At 31.0% G+C, this 21,664-nt stretch overlaps 1 protein-coding gene across 4 annotated transcripts in view; it reads right to left on the bottom strand.

The window, feature by feature from the left end:
- Window positions 1–21,664, bottom strand: part of LOC118184206 (colorectal mutant cancer protein) — a 310,438-nt gene that overhangs the window by 142,359 nt on the left and 146,415 nt on the right. For all 4 annotated transcript variants that reach the window (XM_085818695.1, XM_035353942.2, XM_035353875.2 and 1 more), the window contains 6 exons: window positions 19,084–19,197; window positions 14,080–14,222; window positions 12,653–12,762; window positions 6,668–6,792; window positions 6,198–6,410; window positions 2,559–2,792 (listed from right to left, as the gene is read on the bottom strand). In XM_085818695.1, coding sequence (XP_085674821.1) covers window positions 2,559–2,792; window positions 6,198–6,410; window positions 6,668–6,792; window positions 12,653–12,762; window positions 14,080–14,222; window positions 19,084–19,197 — 939 coding nt within the window. The remainder of the gene's footprint in view (window positions 1–2,558; window positions 2,793–6,197; window positions 6,411–6,667; window positions 6,793–12,652; window positions 12,763–14,079; window positions 14,223–19,083; window positions 19,198–21,664) is intronic.

Genomic DNA, 21,664 nt, shown 5'->3' with positions numbered 1-21,664 from the left:
GTGCGTTGAAAGAAATGTTTAAAATAGTAAACAAATAAATATAAGCTTTTTCTTTGTAAATTTTGATACCCTTTAGATCATAATTGCTCTTTATTTCATAAATTATGGTTTCATATTTTTAATTTATAACTTCTGCATGCCATCTTACCAGACTTAAACTGATGATCTATAATCCGGAATCGCCAAAGTCCCGAAGAGTCTGGATTAAAGACTTTTGACTGTATTACTGAATACAAAGACATATTTTCTTGATTCCAAAGACTCTGTCTCTGTTCTTTAAACTTTGGCTTCAGGAGTAAAGATAAAAAAAAAGAAAGAATAATGGCTTTCTTAGAAAATGAAAGTAAAAAATATTGTATTTGCACGAAGATGCTCAATGCCAAAATAAGTTCTGAAAATTTTCTTAAGTAGAACTTTAAAATTTCACAGATTAATTAAATTTCTTAACTTCTCCAAGACACAGCAATCTGCTTAAACATGAAGCCACTCATTCATTGAAAGTGGTGAAACATAGTTTCAAAAATAAAAATTTCAATGCAATACAGGTATTACATTTGTTCACTTTCACCAAAATCCAGTTTCATACCAAAGTGCAAAAATTTTAATGGCCTTACAAAAGGAAAAATAACAGTAGCTCCAATAGAAGAAAGAAAGGAAAAATAACAGCAATTCATAATCTTCTCCAATAGAATTTTTTTTTTTTAATTCAGAACAGCTTTTGTTAAAGCATTCATTTATTCATTATTATTTAGCAATTCTTTCCAAAAAGAAATTTTCAATGCATGGATTCTAAATGTATTCATAAACACAGTGTACAACTCAGAATTTTAAATAGAAATCTCAACCAGGGATTTTAGTACCCAAGGGAGCATTCACTATGTGGTTTTACATCACAGCTTCCATAAGCAGAATGTTACTGCTAAACAATTAGATATCATCAGGGAAACTGGCATAAGGATTTTGCTTAAATTTTGTAACTTTTCAACTTTATATCATGAAAGCATATGAACTGACCAATCACAATGAAAAAAGCGAACTGAAGATATGTAAATACATTTTACTTTCTCTGACTGGCTATGACTTAGATCCTGCTCAACAAGGGTAAACAAAATTCATGTTTATCACTATGAAAACTGTGATGATTACACCTCATGTCAATAGACCAATCATATTGATAAAAATCATATTGGTAAAAGGAAGAAAGTCTAGTGACGAAGAAGAAATGACCCATGCATGGTTTCTAGTGGGTGCAAAATAGGAAGGGGGCAAAAAGAATACTATTTTTCAAATACCATTATAACTAAGATACAGGAAATGACTTTTACTAATTTTTCATATTTTATACATTGAATTCAAAAATACTATTTCAAATTAATTAAAAAACAGCTCTGTAAATATTGTTTTAAACTCAAAAGTAAACCATGAATTTATGTATTTTATTTTTTAAATTTCAAGTAAAGAAAGGGGATAGCTTTCAATCTAAAAGTATATTTGTCGGTTCTTAGTTACATGAATATGCAACAAGAACAAATTTCTCAATGTAAAATTTATGCTGCAGCCACACACACACTGATTTAAATTATTCTATAATTAGCAAGAATATCACATTAGTTCATTACCATTCATTAAACATTATTGATGTCTTCCATGCCTTTAAATTATACTGTTAGCGTTTTTCTTGGAGGCTGGAACCTATATATCCCACATATTCACTACATTAAATAGGGCTAAAAAATTTTAGGTTACTATGGAGATTTAAAATTTGCTTTTCAATGCAAAGCAGGAAATCACAGACCCTACTGATTTGTTTTTCTGTTTCTTGACAAATAAAAAGTTGACTAAATGGCTTCAGAACATAAAAAATGAGCATCTATAGCTCACGTGAAAATGGTTGAAGCACCTGAGAATTTTCTTCCCTGATTACTAAAAGTTTCCTTTATTTACCACTCATATTGATGAAGATGAAAACAATCATATGATATTTTAATATTTTAGATTCTTTTAAACTTTTATCTAACTTATTCCTAAATTTGGATTACAATAAAAAATTGCTGTTTGATAGCATGAAGTAACATCACAACAATATGAAGGATAATCAAAATTGCTGTCTATGAGCATAAATAATGTACTTACTTATTTTTATGTCAAAAGAGTACACACTATTTTTGTAAATAATTTTGCAAATTCAGTATAACTTTTACTACATATCATACCATTAAGTCTCGCAGGCAGCCAGTTAGATGCGAGGATTGAGTAAGAAGCTTCTAAGAAATATATATTCCAATAATGAATGCATATAGCACAACATATTACAGTTAAAATATAGAAATTAAAATCCAAAAAGTATCCATTTTTGTGCATTATGTGTATGCTTTTCCAGACAGTTACTTTCATAATCAGTCGCATTCAAGACCAATGAATATTCTGATTAAACAAATTAAAAGTAACAATTAAATATATTTTTATTTCAGACTTTATATGAAAATAAATTTTCAAAACAACATGAAAAAGAAAAATAATATAAGCAGCATAACTGCAAAACAAAATAATAGGCTAACCCCTAAACTTGAAATTTCAGAGCCCAAAATATGTCGATCCCCACTTTCCATCTTTTTCAGCCTAACTCTCTCAGCCATTTTTGCAATAGGAACATCTTCTCTAGAGGTGGGTGTGCGTTCACCTGTGGTAGGATTAATATGAGGGCTTTTACTTCTAGTTGGAGAACTACCAGTCTGCGAACCTTGAGAGCTTTGAGATTGAAGACTAGCAAGTTTCGACTGAGCTTCTCGTATCTGAAATAAAGGAAATCATTCTTTAATGAATATTCTTTAACAAAAGTTAAAATACTGGATTTCTCAAAGTGATTTTCATTGCACTAATTACATATCACTAGTGCAGTAAAATTCCAATAATCTATAGCTGCCTGCAATCTAGACTAATTTGGATTAAGTAAAAAAAGTACTGACTTTTTTCTAAGATGCAGATGAACGTTTTAGCAAAAAAGCACTATACTTATAACATATTTTGACTATAGAAGAAAATTTATTTCATTATCGAAGTTACTTAGCATTTTCTGCTTATCTTTCACAATCATTCTTTTACAGTAAACACAGATTATGAAATTCTGCAAATTTTTAATTTTTGATAAATACGTACTTTTTGGAAGTATTCACCAAAAATAAAAGATTTTGGTGTCTACGCCATTGTCTTTCAAAATTAATTTTGAGCTAATGTGTAAACAATTTGTTCACAAATTCTTAGACATAGAATTCCTCTTTAAACACGACTAACTCCTAGATGGTTTATTTACCTTGAACAAACTCATTTATATCAGCATCAGATAAATATAGAATACAAAAACAGCAGTTGGAAAAATTTTTCTGCCATTCAAAATGAAAAACATGGTACTGAAAGGGCAGTTAAAGAAAAAAGATATTTTTATCAATAAATCCAAAATTTTAATTCCAGCATTTTGTTACTCTAATAAACCACTGATCACATGGTTGAATTACAGCTGTGATATGTTTTGGGAAATACATAGCTTCCCTCTGAAGTTACCAGCATATATTTATATAAAGGCAAAAATATGATTTTTTCTTTTCTTTCATCAGTTAAACCAGAAACCTACAAAACAATTTTTCCTATTTAAATAGCTAAATTTTCAGATTTTTACCATAGCAAATACAACAATCATGTCACGAGAGACATGTATGTTAAGTGTTGTGCAATTGTCAATAATAATAAGAATATCATTCATTTAGTTCATTACCATTCATTAAACATTATTGATGTCTTCCATGCCTTTGAATTATACTGTTAACGTTTTTCCTGCAGGCTGGAACCTATATATCCCACATAATCACTACATTAAATAAGGCTAAAAAATTTTAGGTTATTATGGAGATTTAAAATTTGCTTTTCAATGCAAAGCAGGAAATCACAGACCCTACTGATTTGTTTTTCTGTTTCTTGACAAATAAAAAGTTGACTAAATGGCTTCAGAACATAAAAAAAAAAAGCATCTATAGCTCACATGAAAATGGTTGAAGCACCTGAGAATTTTCTTTCCTGATTACTAAAAGTTTCCTTTTTTTACCACTCATATTGATGAAGATGAAAACAATCATATGATATTTTAATATTTTAGATTCTTTTGAACTTTTATTCATAAATAAATATGCATGTTGAGGCAATCAATGCACAGCAGCATACACTTTTCATCTGTATTATGTTTTTAAGGCAGTATTTTGTATACAATTTAGATCATACATTTGACAATCATATTCCTACAGCAGATCAATCAGCACCCCTTTTTTACATCATTAAGGTGTTTCTGAACTATGTTTTCATTTTTCTTCCATCAGCTAAGCCAGTCACTGCAAAATCATTTCTCCCACTTTAATAGTTCAATTTCTAGATTTCTGCCATATCAACAAATATTTGACAGCCACATCTTTTCCATGAGCACTTGTGTTGAGATCCAAATTATTTGCAAACTTCAGTTTTGAATTTTCTGAGAAATCATTTGCAAGTTCCAAATTTTTTAATGCCTGCATGAAGTTCTGGCTCCCCTCTCTTCACTTTCTCTGGTGAAAGAGGCAGACACAGCAACAACTTACAACTGATGCTCACAGAAAAAGAGAGTAATGCAACAATATGTAGACCACTCTTGAACGATTTCTCAAAACTGTATCTTTCTTCCTTTATATCCCTTTCACATTTTTAGTTCAATTTTCAGACAATATCTTCATAGTTCTTTAAAATCTTTTAAAGAAATATTTAAATTAAAAGTAGAATTCCATTAACTCTTTTTTGGGAGCTGGTCATAGCAGTTTAATAAATCAGTTTTACCCTTTTACTCAGAATATTACACGCTTTATTAATTTTGATAATTTTATCATGTTCAAAAAAGAGCAAAAATATTACAGATGATAAAGCAACTAAGACCAATGAAACAGAACATTTATCAAAATATAAAACTCAAAACACAGTAAATAATTTTTTCTCCATAAAAATCTAATTTCTTGTAAAATTACAGCATTATTAAACTAGGCAGTTTAGTAGATTTTTATAAAACTTGGAAAAGGATTCTTTTCTACATGGTTAATTTAAATCAAAACCAAGTTGCTTGGAGATATAATTCTTTACATGAAGATTCCCTCCGTCATTTGGCAATTTCTAGATTCTATTTTGATCTTACCTGGCAACTTTACTTCAGTGTAAAAAGTTCATTTTAATGTTTTATTCACAACAGGAATTTGCAACAGCCATAGAGAAAGCCAGAGTTGTATTTATACCTAAAAGTGAATAAGAATGTGCAACCATCTTTCTGTTTTGGGTTAATCACATTAATCAACTTGTTCAGTACAATAAGCAATATACATATTTTTGTATAACAGTGGGTGGGACATTGGCAATTTAATTACAATATCCGAATGATAACATTAGCCAATTACATATTAAGGGATGGCTACTGTATCAAAAAGTTTAGCTATAGCAATGATGATGTTAAAATACTACTAGTGCTAGTTTAGTCTATGTTTAGTGTATTTCCAGGTCTCTTTGCATTAATATCATCATTAAAGACTTCCAGTTACGGAATAGTTGGCTATGTAAGGAATTACAGTATCCCTGGATAGCACATCGAATTGCCAACTGGAAAGATTAGATGATTAGAGATCCTGATGATGGCACAGTTGATGATTTCTTCATATTTGCTGCTCCAATGTTTTCTTATAAAGACATAAATATACTTAGCATTAAATTCTTCATACATTGAAATATTACTAATATAATCACTATCAATGACCTATTGGTGACCAATCTTTTTTTTTTTTTTTTTTTTTTTTTATATATATATACATATATGACAAATACTAAAAGGTTGAATAATTCCAAACGTTTCTTTACACATTAATTAACATTACTAAATTAATTTTTTTAAATAACTATAGTGAATTTAGGCTTACTTTTAAGGTTTTATACACTACACATCAAAGCTGAAAATGAGTGATACAGAGAAAAAAATATCTATTGAAAGGTGCAAATGGTACTTTATTCCTTACATGTAAAAACATCTGAAGGAGAAAATAAACATATAATATTACAGATAGCATGTAGCTTTTAGTAAATATTAGCAGTATGCATTTCAATTAAAATATTTAAGCATCATATAATACACTAAACATTTTCCTCACCCTTCTCTGCAATCTATCTCTTTCATCTCTGCAACTAGCAAGAACAGCTCGCGTACGATTCAGCTCAGCTTCTTGCCTATCTAACTGTTGTCGCAGTGCTGTATTTGCTGTTCGTAAGACAAAAATTTCCTCTTGAAGTTGAGATATTTGTAAGCTATGACAAGAGGTCGCTCTATTTTCATTAAAACCTTCCATTTCTCTGTCTCTTGAAGTCTATATATATAAAAAAAAAAAAAAAAAAAAAAAAAAAGAGCTTTGATAAATAATGTTTAAATAAGAATAAGATTTTGAAAAGTATATAGTATATACACAGTCAATAAAATCTAGAATAAATTAAAGAAATTTAATGCATAAAAATACCTTCAAATAACTAAGCTCTACAATCATCATCTTTAACGTTTAAGGAAAATGGGAAAAGAATGCACAAAATGAATAATAAACATGAATACTGAAAAGTACAAGGAAATAACCTCCATAGGTCTGTCTTCAGAACTTTCATTATCACCAAGACCACTGCTAGCTTCTTCACCATCTTGCAAAATGGTGTGAGAATTTTCATGACGTGAATCTTCTTCACCACCAAACCTCGAAAGTTCTAAAGGAAAAAACATTGATGTTAGTTGTGTGCGCGATTTATCAACTGCAAAAGCAGTAATAGAAAATGAAATTGTATACAGTAGTCTCCCAAGTAACTGGGGTACTAAGAACTGGGGTACTAATACTAAGAACAATGTAAACTCCAAACCAATTTCAGTATTTGTCGTATTAAAAAAAAATTCTGTCACTAATAGGTCACAGATAGTGATTACATTAGTAATATTCAGTGTATGAAGAGTTTAGTGTTAAGCATATTATACCTTTATGAAAACCCTGCAGGAAAAATGAGAAATCATTAATTGTGCCCTCATCAGGATTTCTAACCATTTAACCTTTCAAGTTTCCAACTGTATGTGCTAACCACAGGTATTGTAATTCATTACACAGTCAATTATTCACAACTGGATTAAGACTAACATGCAATTTTGGGTCAACACAAAATCAAGGCTAATCTGACTGCAATTAAAAATCACATATGAAAGAATAACCCATGTTATCATTAACAGGAAAATACTAATTTTAATTAATCATTAAGAGACTAAATACTAATTTAAGATTAAAATAACCATTTTAATTGATCATTATGTAAAAAATACTAAAATTTAGTGCTTTTAAGCAGTTTAATGTAGAAAATACATTTATTTGGTTATGTATACTAAATCAATATTTAAAACAGAAAGAACTCTGTTTTTCTTGCTTATTGATAATGCAAGTTACCTTATGACAATGCTCATATATTCCAGATTATGCACAATTAAATTATATACTTTTGTGAATAAAAACATATATTTCCTATTTTCTTCTCCTTTTTGTATTTTCTGCAGAAATTTTGCTTGGTTTGTAATAGTTTTTTTCTACCTTTTGGCAATAAACATTAGACAATACTCAGTTAATTGTTAATCAAGAGTTTCCTATAATTATTCACATTTAATTTTCAAGTAAACTCTTATTCTTTTTAAATTTGCTTTGATAATTTCTCAATGAGAATAATATTGATTCTAAATGCCTTTAGTTAACAGATTGAAGAGTTAGAGCAGAATTCATTTAATAACTCTTTTTTAAATTTAATAAATGAATAGTATGTGTGCAATGACTTTTTAAACTACATGGTTTATGTGAAGGCACAAAAAATTTGTTTAGCTTTTTATTTTCAGTAATAACAAAATTCTTGGTTATAAGTTGCTGAAAACTGAATTATGAAGCTGCTAGCAATGACAGATTTTAAATCAAAATTATCAAAGAGAAATTTAAGCAATCTGAATATAAATTATTCATATATACATAATATCTACTATTATTATATCTTGAACATACATTTCTTTTATTTCTTGAAATTTTGTTAATATTTCAATGCAGTTCTCAAATGGAGATACCACAACTTCAGTTTTAGTTCATATGATCAATAAAATCTCAGGTAAAAAATTATTTCTTTGATTTCTAAAGTATTTAACTACAATCATGTATTTAAAAAGGTATTTTGATCTTTATAGTTTTGGATGAAATTAATAATAAAAAAAATTTCTGCCCCTGAATATATGAAAATTATTCCTTATAAACAGCACACCACTGAAATCAATTGAGGTCACCTCGCCCCTCCCCAAAAGACCTTATACTTTATCCAATGATGTAAGATGTATGATCACATTTAATTAATTTAAATTTCTGTTTGATTCAGAAATCTGAACTCATTATCACTTAAAATCACGGAACTGTTAACAATGATTGACTAAATCTTTAGATATAAAAATCTAATACTATTAATGACCATAAAATAACTGAGGGAAAAAAACATCAAAACGTAGCAAATATACTAAAATGTCTGAAGGAACTCAAGCAGCCCCCTTTTCTCTTTTTTTAAAAGTTGGTTATATGAATTGCAATATATAGGAAAAAAACCTCATGGTGACTTTGGCAAGAAATAATGCTTTCTATTATTGTGCCATAATGAATAAAGCCATTTCTCCGTTGATGTACATTTTTTTCCTTCCTATTTTTAAACAGGCCATTTTTCCCCCCTGATCTGATCATACAGAACATACATGGTGAAACTGTGTTTTGCAGGCCAGAAGTGGCTCTTTGACTGTTATATATGGCTTGCATTGTACGTAATAATAGTTTTATTGATACATAATTTGCAACAAAACATATACATGTTACATTACTTTTAACAATTCAGCAATTGAAATTTTTAAATTATCTCACTATCATAATTTTATACAGTTTCAAAGGCTACACTGAGCAAATAATTCCATTTTTGCTACTTGCTACCATGACACAGGTATTTTTTAAAAACACAGATGTTTTCTTATGTTTCTTAAATAGCACTAAAAATGCATCTTATGATCTAGTTTTTATATTATAAATTAATTATGGCTAGTTTTAACCTTCATTAGTTGCATAGAAAAATTGATTGATTTTTAATGCTAAACAGAAAGTTAACAATTTGCATTAAAGTAACTGGCATTTCTTGATTCCAGCTTCTGCACAGGACCTTCTTATTCAGTCTCATTTGACTTATTATTTCCAGAAGCATGCACAGAGATTAAGAGTTAGATAAAATTGCCAGCTCTGTTTCCTAAATTACTGCACAACACCTTATTTGAATGAACATTATTTTTTATATCATTTTGAAGAATTTGTCAAATTTAGAAGCATTTAATAAAAGAATTTACACTCCCAAAAACTGTTTACGAGCTCTTCATTAGAAAAAAATGAAATAATTTCAAAATGCTTATGTTTCACTTCTTGCTTAGAAACTTGAGTGTCCCACCATTTATATTAGAAATGGGAACAAATTATAATCCATGAACCTATTCACGCATTCGATAGAAACTATATTTGTCAATGAATTGCTAAAAATATTTCTCCAAAATGCTAATTCACATTCGAAATGGCAGTCATAAAAACAGCTACAAAGTTCAGATGATTAAAATTTAGGACCAAAAATCGGTTCCAAAAAACTTAAGGACTTTTAAAGATGGTAACAAACCCTGTATAATGTTGGGCAATTAAATATATGCTGGCTTCCATAAGATAAGTACATTATGCAAATTACTAAGTTTCGAATGCATACTGAATTCCTGTGTCTCAAAATAGATCCAGATGCAGATGAACAAATATCATACATCACAACTAATCCTGACTGACAACCTGCACATATGCTAATCAGGTAACAGCTGAAGATTCCAGTATCCTGAAAAGTTTAAGGGGTTCATTCAAATACTCATATAAAGTGTTTATAATTTTTTGTAGAATAATTTTTTATGATAGTCACATTTCTATGACTGAAAAAAGATGAATGACAGACAGTGAGGCTCTTGTGCTGCACAAGTACCAAGATACAAAATAGTCAATCAAAGACATTGCTCATATCTTTGGCATTGATCAATTGGTAATTTCTCAAATTTGGAAACAATTCCAAATGAGTAAAACAGTTGTCCAGATATCTATGCCTGGTCAACATTTAGTCACATTTCTATGACTGAAAAAAGATGAATGACAGACAGTGAGGCTCTTGTGCTGCACAAGTACCAAGATACAAAATAGTCAATCAAAGACATTGCTCATATCTTTGGCATTGATCAATTGGTAATTTCTCAAATTTGGAAACAATTCCAAATGAGTAAAACAGTTGTCCAGATATCTATGCCTGGTCAACCAAGGTTTATTAATTCAGAAGTCAAACAACAAAAATCAGCGTTACATTTTCAAAATTTTCACAAGACTAATTTCGATGGTTTTACCGAACCACCATCCTCAGCTGCAAAACCGCAAATGAACAAGATAGGAAATAGTGTTTAGATAAGATAAGAAAGCCTGGGCAAGAATAAGCAAGTGGCGCCATCTGTTGGTGAAACCAGAACTAAAACATAATTTCTTTATAGGCCAAAGGTAATAAAGATGGATTGAAATTAGGATCGTTAACTAGAACAGAAATATTATTTTAATGTGAAATACCTCTAGAAAATCCAGTTCTCCAATGGATGATGTTTTTTGATTAATTTTGGCAGCAGAAAAATTGAAAGTGTGATTTTCAGACTAACAATGTTGAGCAACAGAAGACTTCTGTGTTTCCTTTTTTCTAACATATGCCTCATGTTCCTTGATGTGAAATTTTAAGGCTCTCTTAGTTTGACCAATGTAAATTAAATCAAACTGTCAAGGAATCCTATAAATACTTCAAGAATTCATATCCGGAATGGGGTCCTTGAGTATGGAACTCGGAATTTTATTGATGGGAGAGTAAACAACCCGAAAGTTAAATTTCTGCAAAATATGTGCAACTTTATAGCTAAATGATGGAAAGAAGGGAATGACAACAGAATTTTTATAATCTCCTAAAATAAGAGTGTGGCTTTTAGTGTGTTGAGATGAGAATTTTTTAACTGCTTGATTAATAATGTTGGGTGAAAAGCCCCTGTCAATAGCTATTGCTTTTAAATAATTTAGTTCTTCATCAAGGGCTAGTTTGGAGGAGCAAACTTGAAGAGCACGGAAAACATAGGAATAAAATGAAGCTAACTTTTGTTTAGTCGGATGACATGATTTAAAGTGTGGTGGAAGGCAAACCAATGAAGGTTTACGGTAAACCGTAGTACTGAAGTTGGAGTTGATACGTGTGACCAGAATGTCGAGAAATGGAAGAGAATTGCAAGTCTCAAGTTCAAAAGTGAACTGAATAACAGGATCAATAGAATTCATTGTTGAAAGAACTTTATTTAAATCATCTTTATTTAATCAAGGTTTATTACCAAGGTTACCCTTCTGTAGATCAGTATATTGCTGTAGTTGGCAAATGGAATCAATGAGTAACCTCCACAATTGTTACATCCATAGCTGCAGCAGGTAAGATAATGCGTGCCAGTATAGAGTGCCAAAGGCTTCACATGAAGAGATTGTATGCCCAAGTATCAAATATTTGTTTTTCACTAAGTGCCCAGCTCAAAAAGGCAGGATTAAGTGTTGTCATCAACAACTCAGCTGGCCAGTCTCAAAATGGCACAACATTTTGCTAATGATTGAGTCCAGATCTGCCCTAGAATCAATCGGATAACAAGCATGTAAAGGCTGAAGCGAATGAGATACATAAAATCAGCTCCAGAATATCATCAAATATCATGCATTCAGAGATAGTAACAACCCAGCATAGACTAGAATTTCAATGGGATATTGCACCCAGTTGCACAGTTGGTTTTGTAATGGCTGCATGGTGTCAGGATGAAGTTCTACACCCATTTGTGAAACCATACACAGTAGTAGTTGGTCCTGATTTCCTTCTCATTGATGATATTACTTTTCCCCATCAAGAATTCATTATTATCGAGTACCTACAGAGTGAAGGCATTTCTCATATGTAGTGGACTGCTGTATTCCCTAACTTATTGAAAATCTTTGGAATGCTCTACCGCATGCTATCTTTGCACATTTACTTCCTCCAGCCAGTCTCAGATAGCTGGAAACTGCTCTGAATGTTCACTGCTAGTATCTGCAATATTTGATCACCTAACTAAAAGCACAGGCAATTGCTGTAAAGTTTGTGAGAAAGTTTAATTTGGTCATATAAATTGCAAATGTAAGTTGTGTTTGTTTTTAATATTTTAAACATGAATTTGTTAATGATTCAAATGTGACTTCATCATATAATTTACAAAAACTAAATATTGTTTTGATCTCCATACATAATGCTTGTTTCATATCATGCATAAGCACATTCACAAACGTCATGCACAATTTAGTGTTAATCAAATCAAAGCTTTCCTTTTCCATTTTTGTTGATTTTTACTGTTGCATACTTAACTTATCCCAATGTATAACATAAAAATATAAATTAAATATGTAGTATAAAATATATTATCAACCTCTATCACTACAAGATTCAGTTGCATTGTTGTCATTGCTTGTACAGTGGCTCTGTGTTTCACTTAATCTAGAATCTTCCCCAGACTGTTGACTGCATTCATCTTCTTCTCTGTAAATACAGAAATAAATTAGCATACACAAATTTTTCATGATATAAGTAAATAAAGTTGAAAAGAATTATACTAGGTTGTTATAAATGAAACAGCCAAATACGCAGCAAATTGTCCTGAGATTAAGCCACAATGAACACAATAATTACCGGCAGGTCTTCTCAAAATGCAATTCCTTTAAACAAATGAAACATTTCTTTAAACAATAAAGGTCCACTAGTGGCCAAGCAGTAAAGTTGCTGAACACTGGTAGTTCTGACCTGGGTTTGATTCCAGGCAAATAGGCTAGCTGCACAACCATTTTCATGGTTTTCATATGTATACAAGCGAGTTTCCCTTAGAAAGTCCTCCATGAAGACATCCCTCCCCTTAGGCAGGCAGTCCAAGCGTGCTTTGTCATAATAAACTAAACCAAACCAAACCCAAACCTTTAAACAATAAAGCAAATGGAAAAAGAATTTGCACTCAGTTTAGTATTAATGGAAAATGCACTCTATACCTACTTGCCAAATTGGTGGATGAAGAACAAACTTTAGGACCATTAGAACAGCCCTATACTCAAAATCAACATATGTAGTATATATACATAACTTCTCAAACATTTTAGAAATTATGTTTTAAGATAGAGATGTAAATAATAAAATCAACCTTTAAATGCTCTTTGCTATGTTTACTCAAGTCATTAAATTCACTTTCAAAAATTATAACTGAAAATACAGTTCCTAAAATCATCAACTGAAGAATCTAAGTTTAAGTAATAGCTTTCACTGCAAAAACTAAAACTTTATTTGTAATTTATTTTTAAAAAAAAGTCCTTTTCAGCATCATTTGTTTCAGAAATGAATGCATGAATGGCTAGCATGCATGACAATCAACTAAGAATGGTATATCGATTCTAAAATTGTTTATTAATTTACAGCTCCTAAATTAGAAATTTTGGGTAATTATCAATAGCAGCATGCAAATTATGTCTGTCATGAAACTTCAGGACTAAGAGAATACCGATTTATTTTAAATAAATTTACAAAAAAAAAAAAAAAAAAAAAAAAAAAAGACTAATTTATTAAAGATATCTATGAAATGCATGTTTTAGAACAATTGCTAAATAAATAATTATTCAATTCTATTGTCACACAGTTATACACACTACTTTTCATGGCATTAAACTGAAAAGATGAATTGCAGAATGGAATCATAATTATACATTTTTTTAAAATGAAAAATTTGAAAATATTAAGTGTAAATAAGGAACATAGTAATAATACATTTTTAAAAGAGTAAAATGCATTAATTTGAAACACTTATATAAGACATACTTTATTATACTAGCCCTCTGAGCTTCTAATTTCTTAGATAATTCTGCAATTACACTATGAAGTTCTGTCAATCTTTCCTCATACCTTTGAGCTTGCTGATCTAACCTCTCTTCTTGCTCTCGAACTAATCTTAGCCTATCAAGCTAAGAAGACAAATTAAAAACACATTTTAATAAATAAGTTAAGAAATTCATATATAAGGAATAATCTATTGTAATTTAAAGATAATAAAAATTAAGTTTCAAAGAACAAACAAAACACACACATTAAAAAAATACCTCTTTATCTTACTCGCTCTATATACATTAGTTACAAAAGGAAGTAATAAATTTAAAGTAAAAAAAAAATAAATAAACAAACACAAATTCACATTATTCAGACTTTCACATTTTATTAATTTGTATGACATCATGATTAGTATGATTAATAAAAGGATTAACATAAAAACAACATAAAAACTCAAACCTATTGAGTTATATAAGAAAGAAAAAAGCAGTTACATTGTAATTGAACTTTAGAAAACACCTCTTTAGTGTTTTTAAAAGGCATAAGTAATTATTCCATTATGCTAATGCCTTGTTACAAAAAATAGCTGCTCATTTACAGAAAACATGCAAAGGATGAAATGGATATAAAAAATATATCAGAAAGTAAACAATCTTTCAATATAAGACTGGCATACTTAAACAATAATACGTCCTATTTTTTGTCTTATTACAATAATTTTTTCTATAAATTTTGCTTAATTTCTAATTGCTTTAAATGACAGGGTTTTCCTGCTTCTAAAATTGAGTTTTTAATTCTACTTTCACAAACAGTTAGTGCAATGCTGTCAGGTTGAAGAAAGAAGTACACTGGTCATCAAAATTAAAAGATAATGAGAAAAAATTTTCTCATTAAGTAAATGCTACAATCAATGCCCAATGCTGTAATTATTTATGTTAATTAAATACAACAGAACACAACTGCACTTCAGTGCATACGTTAGTGCTGAAAATATGTAAATCCGATGACTGACAATGTGGTGTACAATGGACACACGTTGGAGTTTTAGTTTGTAGTGTTGATTAAAATGAATCTAATTTCTGAGAGTGATGAGTATTCAGTAGTTATCACTCAAAGGCATAATTTAAGTAAAGGTCAAAAGTGGCAAATAATTGGTAGAATCAAGAAGATCAAACACAAATGGAGATTATGTTTGCCCAAGATTTGATTACCAATCAAAGTATCACATCCAGAGTTGGGAGCCATTTTTTAAGCACTGGATCGGTTGATAGACAGCCTGGTCAAGGGCAACCAAAACCAACAACTGCATAAGATCATTTTCTGTCATTGTCAGCTCAAAGAAACTCTGAAGTGACTATACGAGATTTGGTTCTAGACCTTCAGCATTCTACAGGAACTTGAACTAACCATTCTACTGCTGCAAGGAGGGTTAACAAGGGCAGACTATATGCTAGGGATCCAATGGTTTGGGTCCCATTTATGTCCCATTCACTCCAGCTTCCAAAGGGGCCCATTTAAACTGGTGCCATCATCATGTTCAATGGAGCCAAGATGATTAGGCTAAAGTATTTTGTTTACTGACGAGTCCAAATATAGTCTGAACAGCGATTCTAGGCATGTGTTGATCTGCAGAGGGAAGGGAACATGCAACTTTCCTTCCCTTGTCCGTGAAATACACCTTTTCCATAACCGCAGTTTAATGGTTCGGGGAGAAATTATGACTAACGGTCATTCGAGCTGCATATCTTTCAAGGAGTATCTGTAACTGCTCGGAGATATATGGATGAGGTACTGGACCCCAAGTTGGACTGTTTAGGGGTGCTGAGTTTTGCTAATGGACAGCAATACTCGGACTCATTGAGCATATCTGATGTCAGAATACTTTCAAACAGGAGATAACATCCATCCAGCCGATATAGTGGTTAGCGTCATTGACAGATGTGCCGAAGGGCCTGGATTCGAATTGCAGAGAAGGCATGGATGTTTGTAAATGTGTAATGTTGGTGCGGCATTGTGGCACTAAATATGTGCTGATGGGAGACCCTTGGACACATACACCCGAGGTGCTCTCCATCAAAATTGGGGATGGAACTAAGCAAAATTGCACAGTCACCTGAATGGTGCCCAAAGCTGTTGTCAACGGCAGGCATAATTCCTGCCACAAGGATTTTTGTGGGCTTGGGCTGACAAGTTAGCATAAACAACAACAGATATCACTCAAATGGACTGGTCACATTACTCACCTGACTTAAACACAATTATGTAAAGGATGCCTTAGGGCACCAAATTTCAGCAGGCCAAATTCCTCCACAGACCCTTGAGAAGCTGAAAAGTGCACTTTTCAGCTCCTGGAGAAGATTCAGAAATTTGAAAGAGTAGCATTAAATTCCGCAAGACTAGATCAACATTTGTCAAAATCTATGAAATTAAGATGTGAGGTATGCATATCTGTCCAAGGTAATGATACACCATACTAAAGAAAAAATTTTTTCCACACATGAGTTGATTCAAATTTTCAATCATTTTCCAGTTTCTATAAATTTGATTTTAATTTTAATTTTTTTTCAAATAATCAATGGCCAAACATTGTAATTTATTGTCCTTTAATTTTGAAGGCTAGTATATATAAATGAAAGAAAGATTACATGGAAAGAATTAGATTAATTAATAAATTTATATATTTTTAAGAAGATATAGTGAATGATCCTACCAAATTCATTAAAACTGTCATGTAAAATAGAACCCCTATAGCAGAATTTAAAGCTTAATATCTTGTGAGAAAAAAAAATATAAATCTATTTTATTAAGCTATTTGGCAGTTATATATTAGTACGACCACATTTCAAGAAATCATCAAATTTTTAGAATATGCCAAACTCTGATGCACATAAATATTCTTGAGTTTTAACAACCAAGTTGCAATTTTCATATCAAAATTGTATATTCTTTTTGTTGCATTAGAAATTACAATGGTTTTAATAGGCAAATATTTTTTGTCTTAAACTCAGTTTCTTTTAAAGCTTGCAAGATCTATCAAAAATGGAAGAAGCTAGGGTAAAATTTTTGCAGGAATGCAATATTTTGCCATAAAATTGCTAAAAGGAACAACTGCTTTGAATTTATTCTTAGAGAAATTGACACAAAACTTTCATCACAATAAAAGATTTAAAAAAAAAAAAAATTGTTAAGAGGTCTGATGACTGATTTACAGAATAAATTGATAATTAAAACACAGAATATATAAATATATATGTATTTATTAATATTTTTGAAATTGTATATTCCCTGGTTTCTAATCATCAAACTCTGCCAAGGTGGCTATGTCAATACATCATTAAGTACCATTAATTTTAACACATAAAGCTAGGGTAAAAAGCTTTGTCATCCTGTTTATTCCTTACTTCATTGATTTCTTCATAAGGATATCCACAAATGATTTATGTAACTTTGTCATCCTATACAATAAAATACATAAAATCTCTCTCTCTGTCTACTTTTCTCCCCCTATTTATAGAAAAAAGTCAACAATTGTCAAAATTTGGCAACAGTACCTTAGCAGTGAGTAATGGAACTAGTACATCTAGTAATATTCATCAGGGTTTCAGTTAATCTAATCCTTTTCTATCATGGTTTCAATCATCGCAAAGGTACTCTTTTTTTTTTTCTGTGGGGCTATATCAAAGATAGGGTACAATCCTAAAGTATGCATTACTGCAGCCTTTGAATATGTTCCAACCAACATTCTGCAGTATTTTCTTTTGTGTTTCTTTTATGTGGCAGGAATTGGACTACCATTTGACCATCCTATGTGCAGCTAATACACATATACAGATATACTGATTATGTTGCACAAAACTTGAACAGTACATCTATTTTTGATGCATAAAAGTTCTCTGGTGTTCTGCATATTTCATAATAGCAAACAACCTCATATATATATATATCACAATGCGCAAAATTTTGACCTAAATTGGTCTTTTTTTGTTTGTTCTTACAACTTTACTTATAATAATATGTATGTATGTATTTTATATTTGTTTCTAATTTATATATATGTATTATATATACAGTCAAAAGTCGTTAATCCGGACTCGTCGGGACTTCGGCGATTCCGGATTATAGATCATCAGTTTAAATCTGGTAAGATGGCATGCAGAAATTCTAAAATTAAAAATATGAAACCGTAATTTATGAAATAAAGAACAATTGTGATCTAAAGGGTATCAAAATTTACAAAAAAAAAAAAACCTTAATATTTATTTGTTTACTTTATTAAACATTTCTTTCAATGTACGTTGTTTAAGTTGCTTCATTTTATGTGATAATACTTTCTCTTTAATTCTATAAACAGACATAATTTCTTGTTCAGTTACAAAGTTCCGCTGTTCAAGTCCCGTTAATTGCTGTGCCGAGAATACCGACTAACTTGTCAATCGAAATTTTTTCGTTTTCACTAACCTCTCTGTCACATTCTTCATGTCTTTATCCATTTTTTGCAGCAATTGCACTTTTTGTTTGTTGGACATCGAAACATACTTTCGTTTTGTAGATCCTTTGGAAGTTCCAGCATCGGAAATTCTATTTGACATAATCGAAAGTTCAAGTTTACTTTTATAAAATTGCCCTTACAGTCTGCAAAAAATAATAAGCCAGATCCAATTCGAAGATTAAGGAACAACGCAATCATTAACATTAACTGAACTAGTTAATTAGATAATTTTAGCTTACACCGTCCGTTATACATTAAACGCGCAGGCAAAAACGTATTCTGCACTTGCGCACACGCATATGCGCAGTAGTCAAGGTCTTACGCGCACGCGTAAAACGCCTGTGCGCATGTGCCAACGCGGCACATGCGCAGAAAGTTTTTAGCTTTGAGGTCCGGATTATAGATCATTCCGGATTATGGGTGTCCGAATTAACGACTGTTGACTGTATACTAATAAATATAACAAAAATTTAAATATTCATAAAAATGAGAATAAGCAAACTTAATACCTGTGTTCTATTGAGCTGCCTTTCAAGAATATCTCTTTCTTGAGCTGTATGCTGTATGATAGTAGTAAGCTCTGTAATTTTGCTTTTTAGTGAATCCAGTTTTGCCAAATGTAACTAGAACAAAATTATATACATTAAACATCATAAAAACAGAATGACTTTGTGCTATATGTTACATGGGGGAAAAGTATGAGTTAATTTGATTAAGACTAAAGTGTGAATTAAATGAAGACAAGGAGGAAAAAAGAACATGTGTATGTGTGTACTTATATTAGGGGCATATTAATATATTTCACATCAGCATCCAGTAAAAATACTATGTGTGAATATTACACATATAAGAGAATCTTTTATTAGGTCAATGCGTAAGTGAAGTTCTTAGGAATCATCATTTGAATGAAATCCAAACCTACAGCTTTGCATTATTATGCCAAATTTAAGCTATGCAATAAAATTCCAGTTGACTACACTCCAAATATTGAGAACTTCAGTTATCTACATGGCATGGTCTTCCTTGTGGTCCAAGTAAAATTAAACCTGCTACTTACATGTTTCTAATTTTTTTTAATTAATTTAGATAACATACATATAAAATACAATAGATACATATTTAAGAAATGAATGAGTGGCATATAAATTGGAACACAGTGGTTATGAAGCTTTTTAACCATTAATGGAAATGTAATTATGTATTACATACTGGCTAACTGTCCTACATTTAGAAGTTATCTCTCAAACAACAAGTGATCTTTTTCCTAAAAGCAGACTTGAGAAACTTAATATCATTATTATAACAGTTCCCTTCCCTGGCAAGATATTTGCTTACAGTCAGTTGCCTTCGATCAGCCTTTTCTGCACGTTCATTTAATCTTGAACAAAACATATTTCAAACCTGAACATAACGCTTAATTTATTTCATTTTATTTTACTTATTCATTCATTTATTACTTAGTGTGTGTACTAGTGAAAAATGAAAAAAGACGTATATTTCTTAAAATAGTTTCATTGTTTCGTTTAAGTTGAAACAGGAATAGGTCATACGTTTATCTCAGAAAAAGTAACTTCCTCATTTATTTTTGGAAAAAAAAAAAAAAAAGAAAGAAAGAAAGAAAGAAATATTTTATGGAGCAAATCAAAAAGTAAAGCTAAAGATCACATAACACCTGTAGAGAAATTAGATTATTTGGAAAAGCCGGAGAGACGAAAAATCAGCAATCGCCTTCGCCGGGAATCGAACCATGGCCCTCTGGAATACTGGCCCAGTGTGCAGAACCACTACACCACGAAGGCATGCTAGGAAGGAGGGATAAATACCTTATATACTCCCCCTTTTAAAGGGCGACTGGGGTTTTTAGGGAACCCAATCGCCAAATCCTGGGTGTAGAGAGTCATCATCCACAACTCTTTTAGTTTGGGCACCACTGCAGAGATATTAGTTTATTTGGAAAAGCCGGAGAGATGAAAAATTAGTAATCCCCTTTGCCGGGAATCGAACCACGGACCTCTGGAATACCGGTTCAGCGTGCAGAACCACTACACCATTATGGCACGCTAGGAAGGAGGGATAAATACCTTATACACCTTTATTTTAAGTAATTTTGAATAACTAAATACACTGTTTACACAGCCTAAAATATTATGAAAAGGGAAGAAGAAAATCATTCTGATTTCTAAACATATCATATTTTCCAATTAAAGGCGACAAAAGAATGGACTTAAAGGAGTGGGTAAAGAAAATAGAGGAAATACAAAAATCAGAACTAGAAGTCTAGCTAAGTAACTTTTATTTCAAGACTAATTATTTGCACATCTACATATAGGAAAATATTGATTAAATTAAAACATCTAAAATTCACCATACTAATATTAATTTTTGCGCTTTGGATTTCTAATTTTAATTAAAAAGACCAGTGTAATTTTTGTACAAAACAAAAGGAACTTGCTACGCTTTTCCCTTATCACAAATGAGATATCGTTTATATGCATCTATGAAACAATCTCTCACACAAATGTATAAACAAAAACCTTCTGAAATTAAAATATTACCGAATAATTTAAATAAAAATAATATCGAATACTTTAAATATGTTACAGACATGAGAAGGTTATGAAAGTGTTAAAATTTTACTGCTACATTACGAAAATTATACTGCAAGTTGCATATTAAACAGCAAAACAACAAGTTCAACTTAACTAGCCAATACCTATTATTTAACTAACCAATAATTATTATTACAGGCAAAATAAACTTAGCAACTTTCAAAAGAAAACACAATGCGCAGAGTTCTGACAATTATCAACTAATAATCATTATTTAGCCTTGTGGATAATCTCTCGTAGTTCAATCCGAATTTGAATATCTGTGAATGAGATTTGACACTTTGTTTCATGCCTAATGTCAGCAAGAATTTCCTCTCACTATTACAGGCACCTCATACACTCGTACAGACCCTTACAACAGTCATATACTCGTATAGACTAGTAACCTGGTATAGACCCTTAAGGGAAATTGCAGGTAAGAAGAGAAAAGACGGCCCAAGCCAGTGCTTAAATTACACCGGAGTCGGGCTCCGGCGTAATT

Source organism: Stegodyphus dumicola, chromosome 6 (assembly GCF_044657685.1).
Source record: "Stegodyphus dumicola isolate Sdum_Otavi_A_Nest chromosome 6, ASM4465768v1".
NCBI classification, from domain to species: Eukaryota; Metazoa; Arthropoda; class Arachnida; order Araneae; family Eresidae; genus Stegodyphus; species Stegodyphus dumicola.
This window is presented reverse-complemented; position numbering and strand designations above follow the sequence as displayed.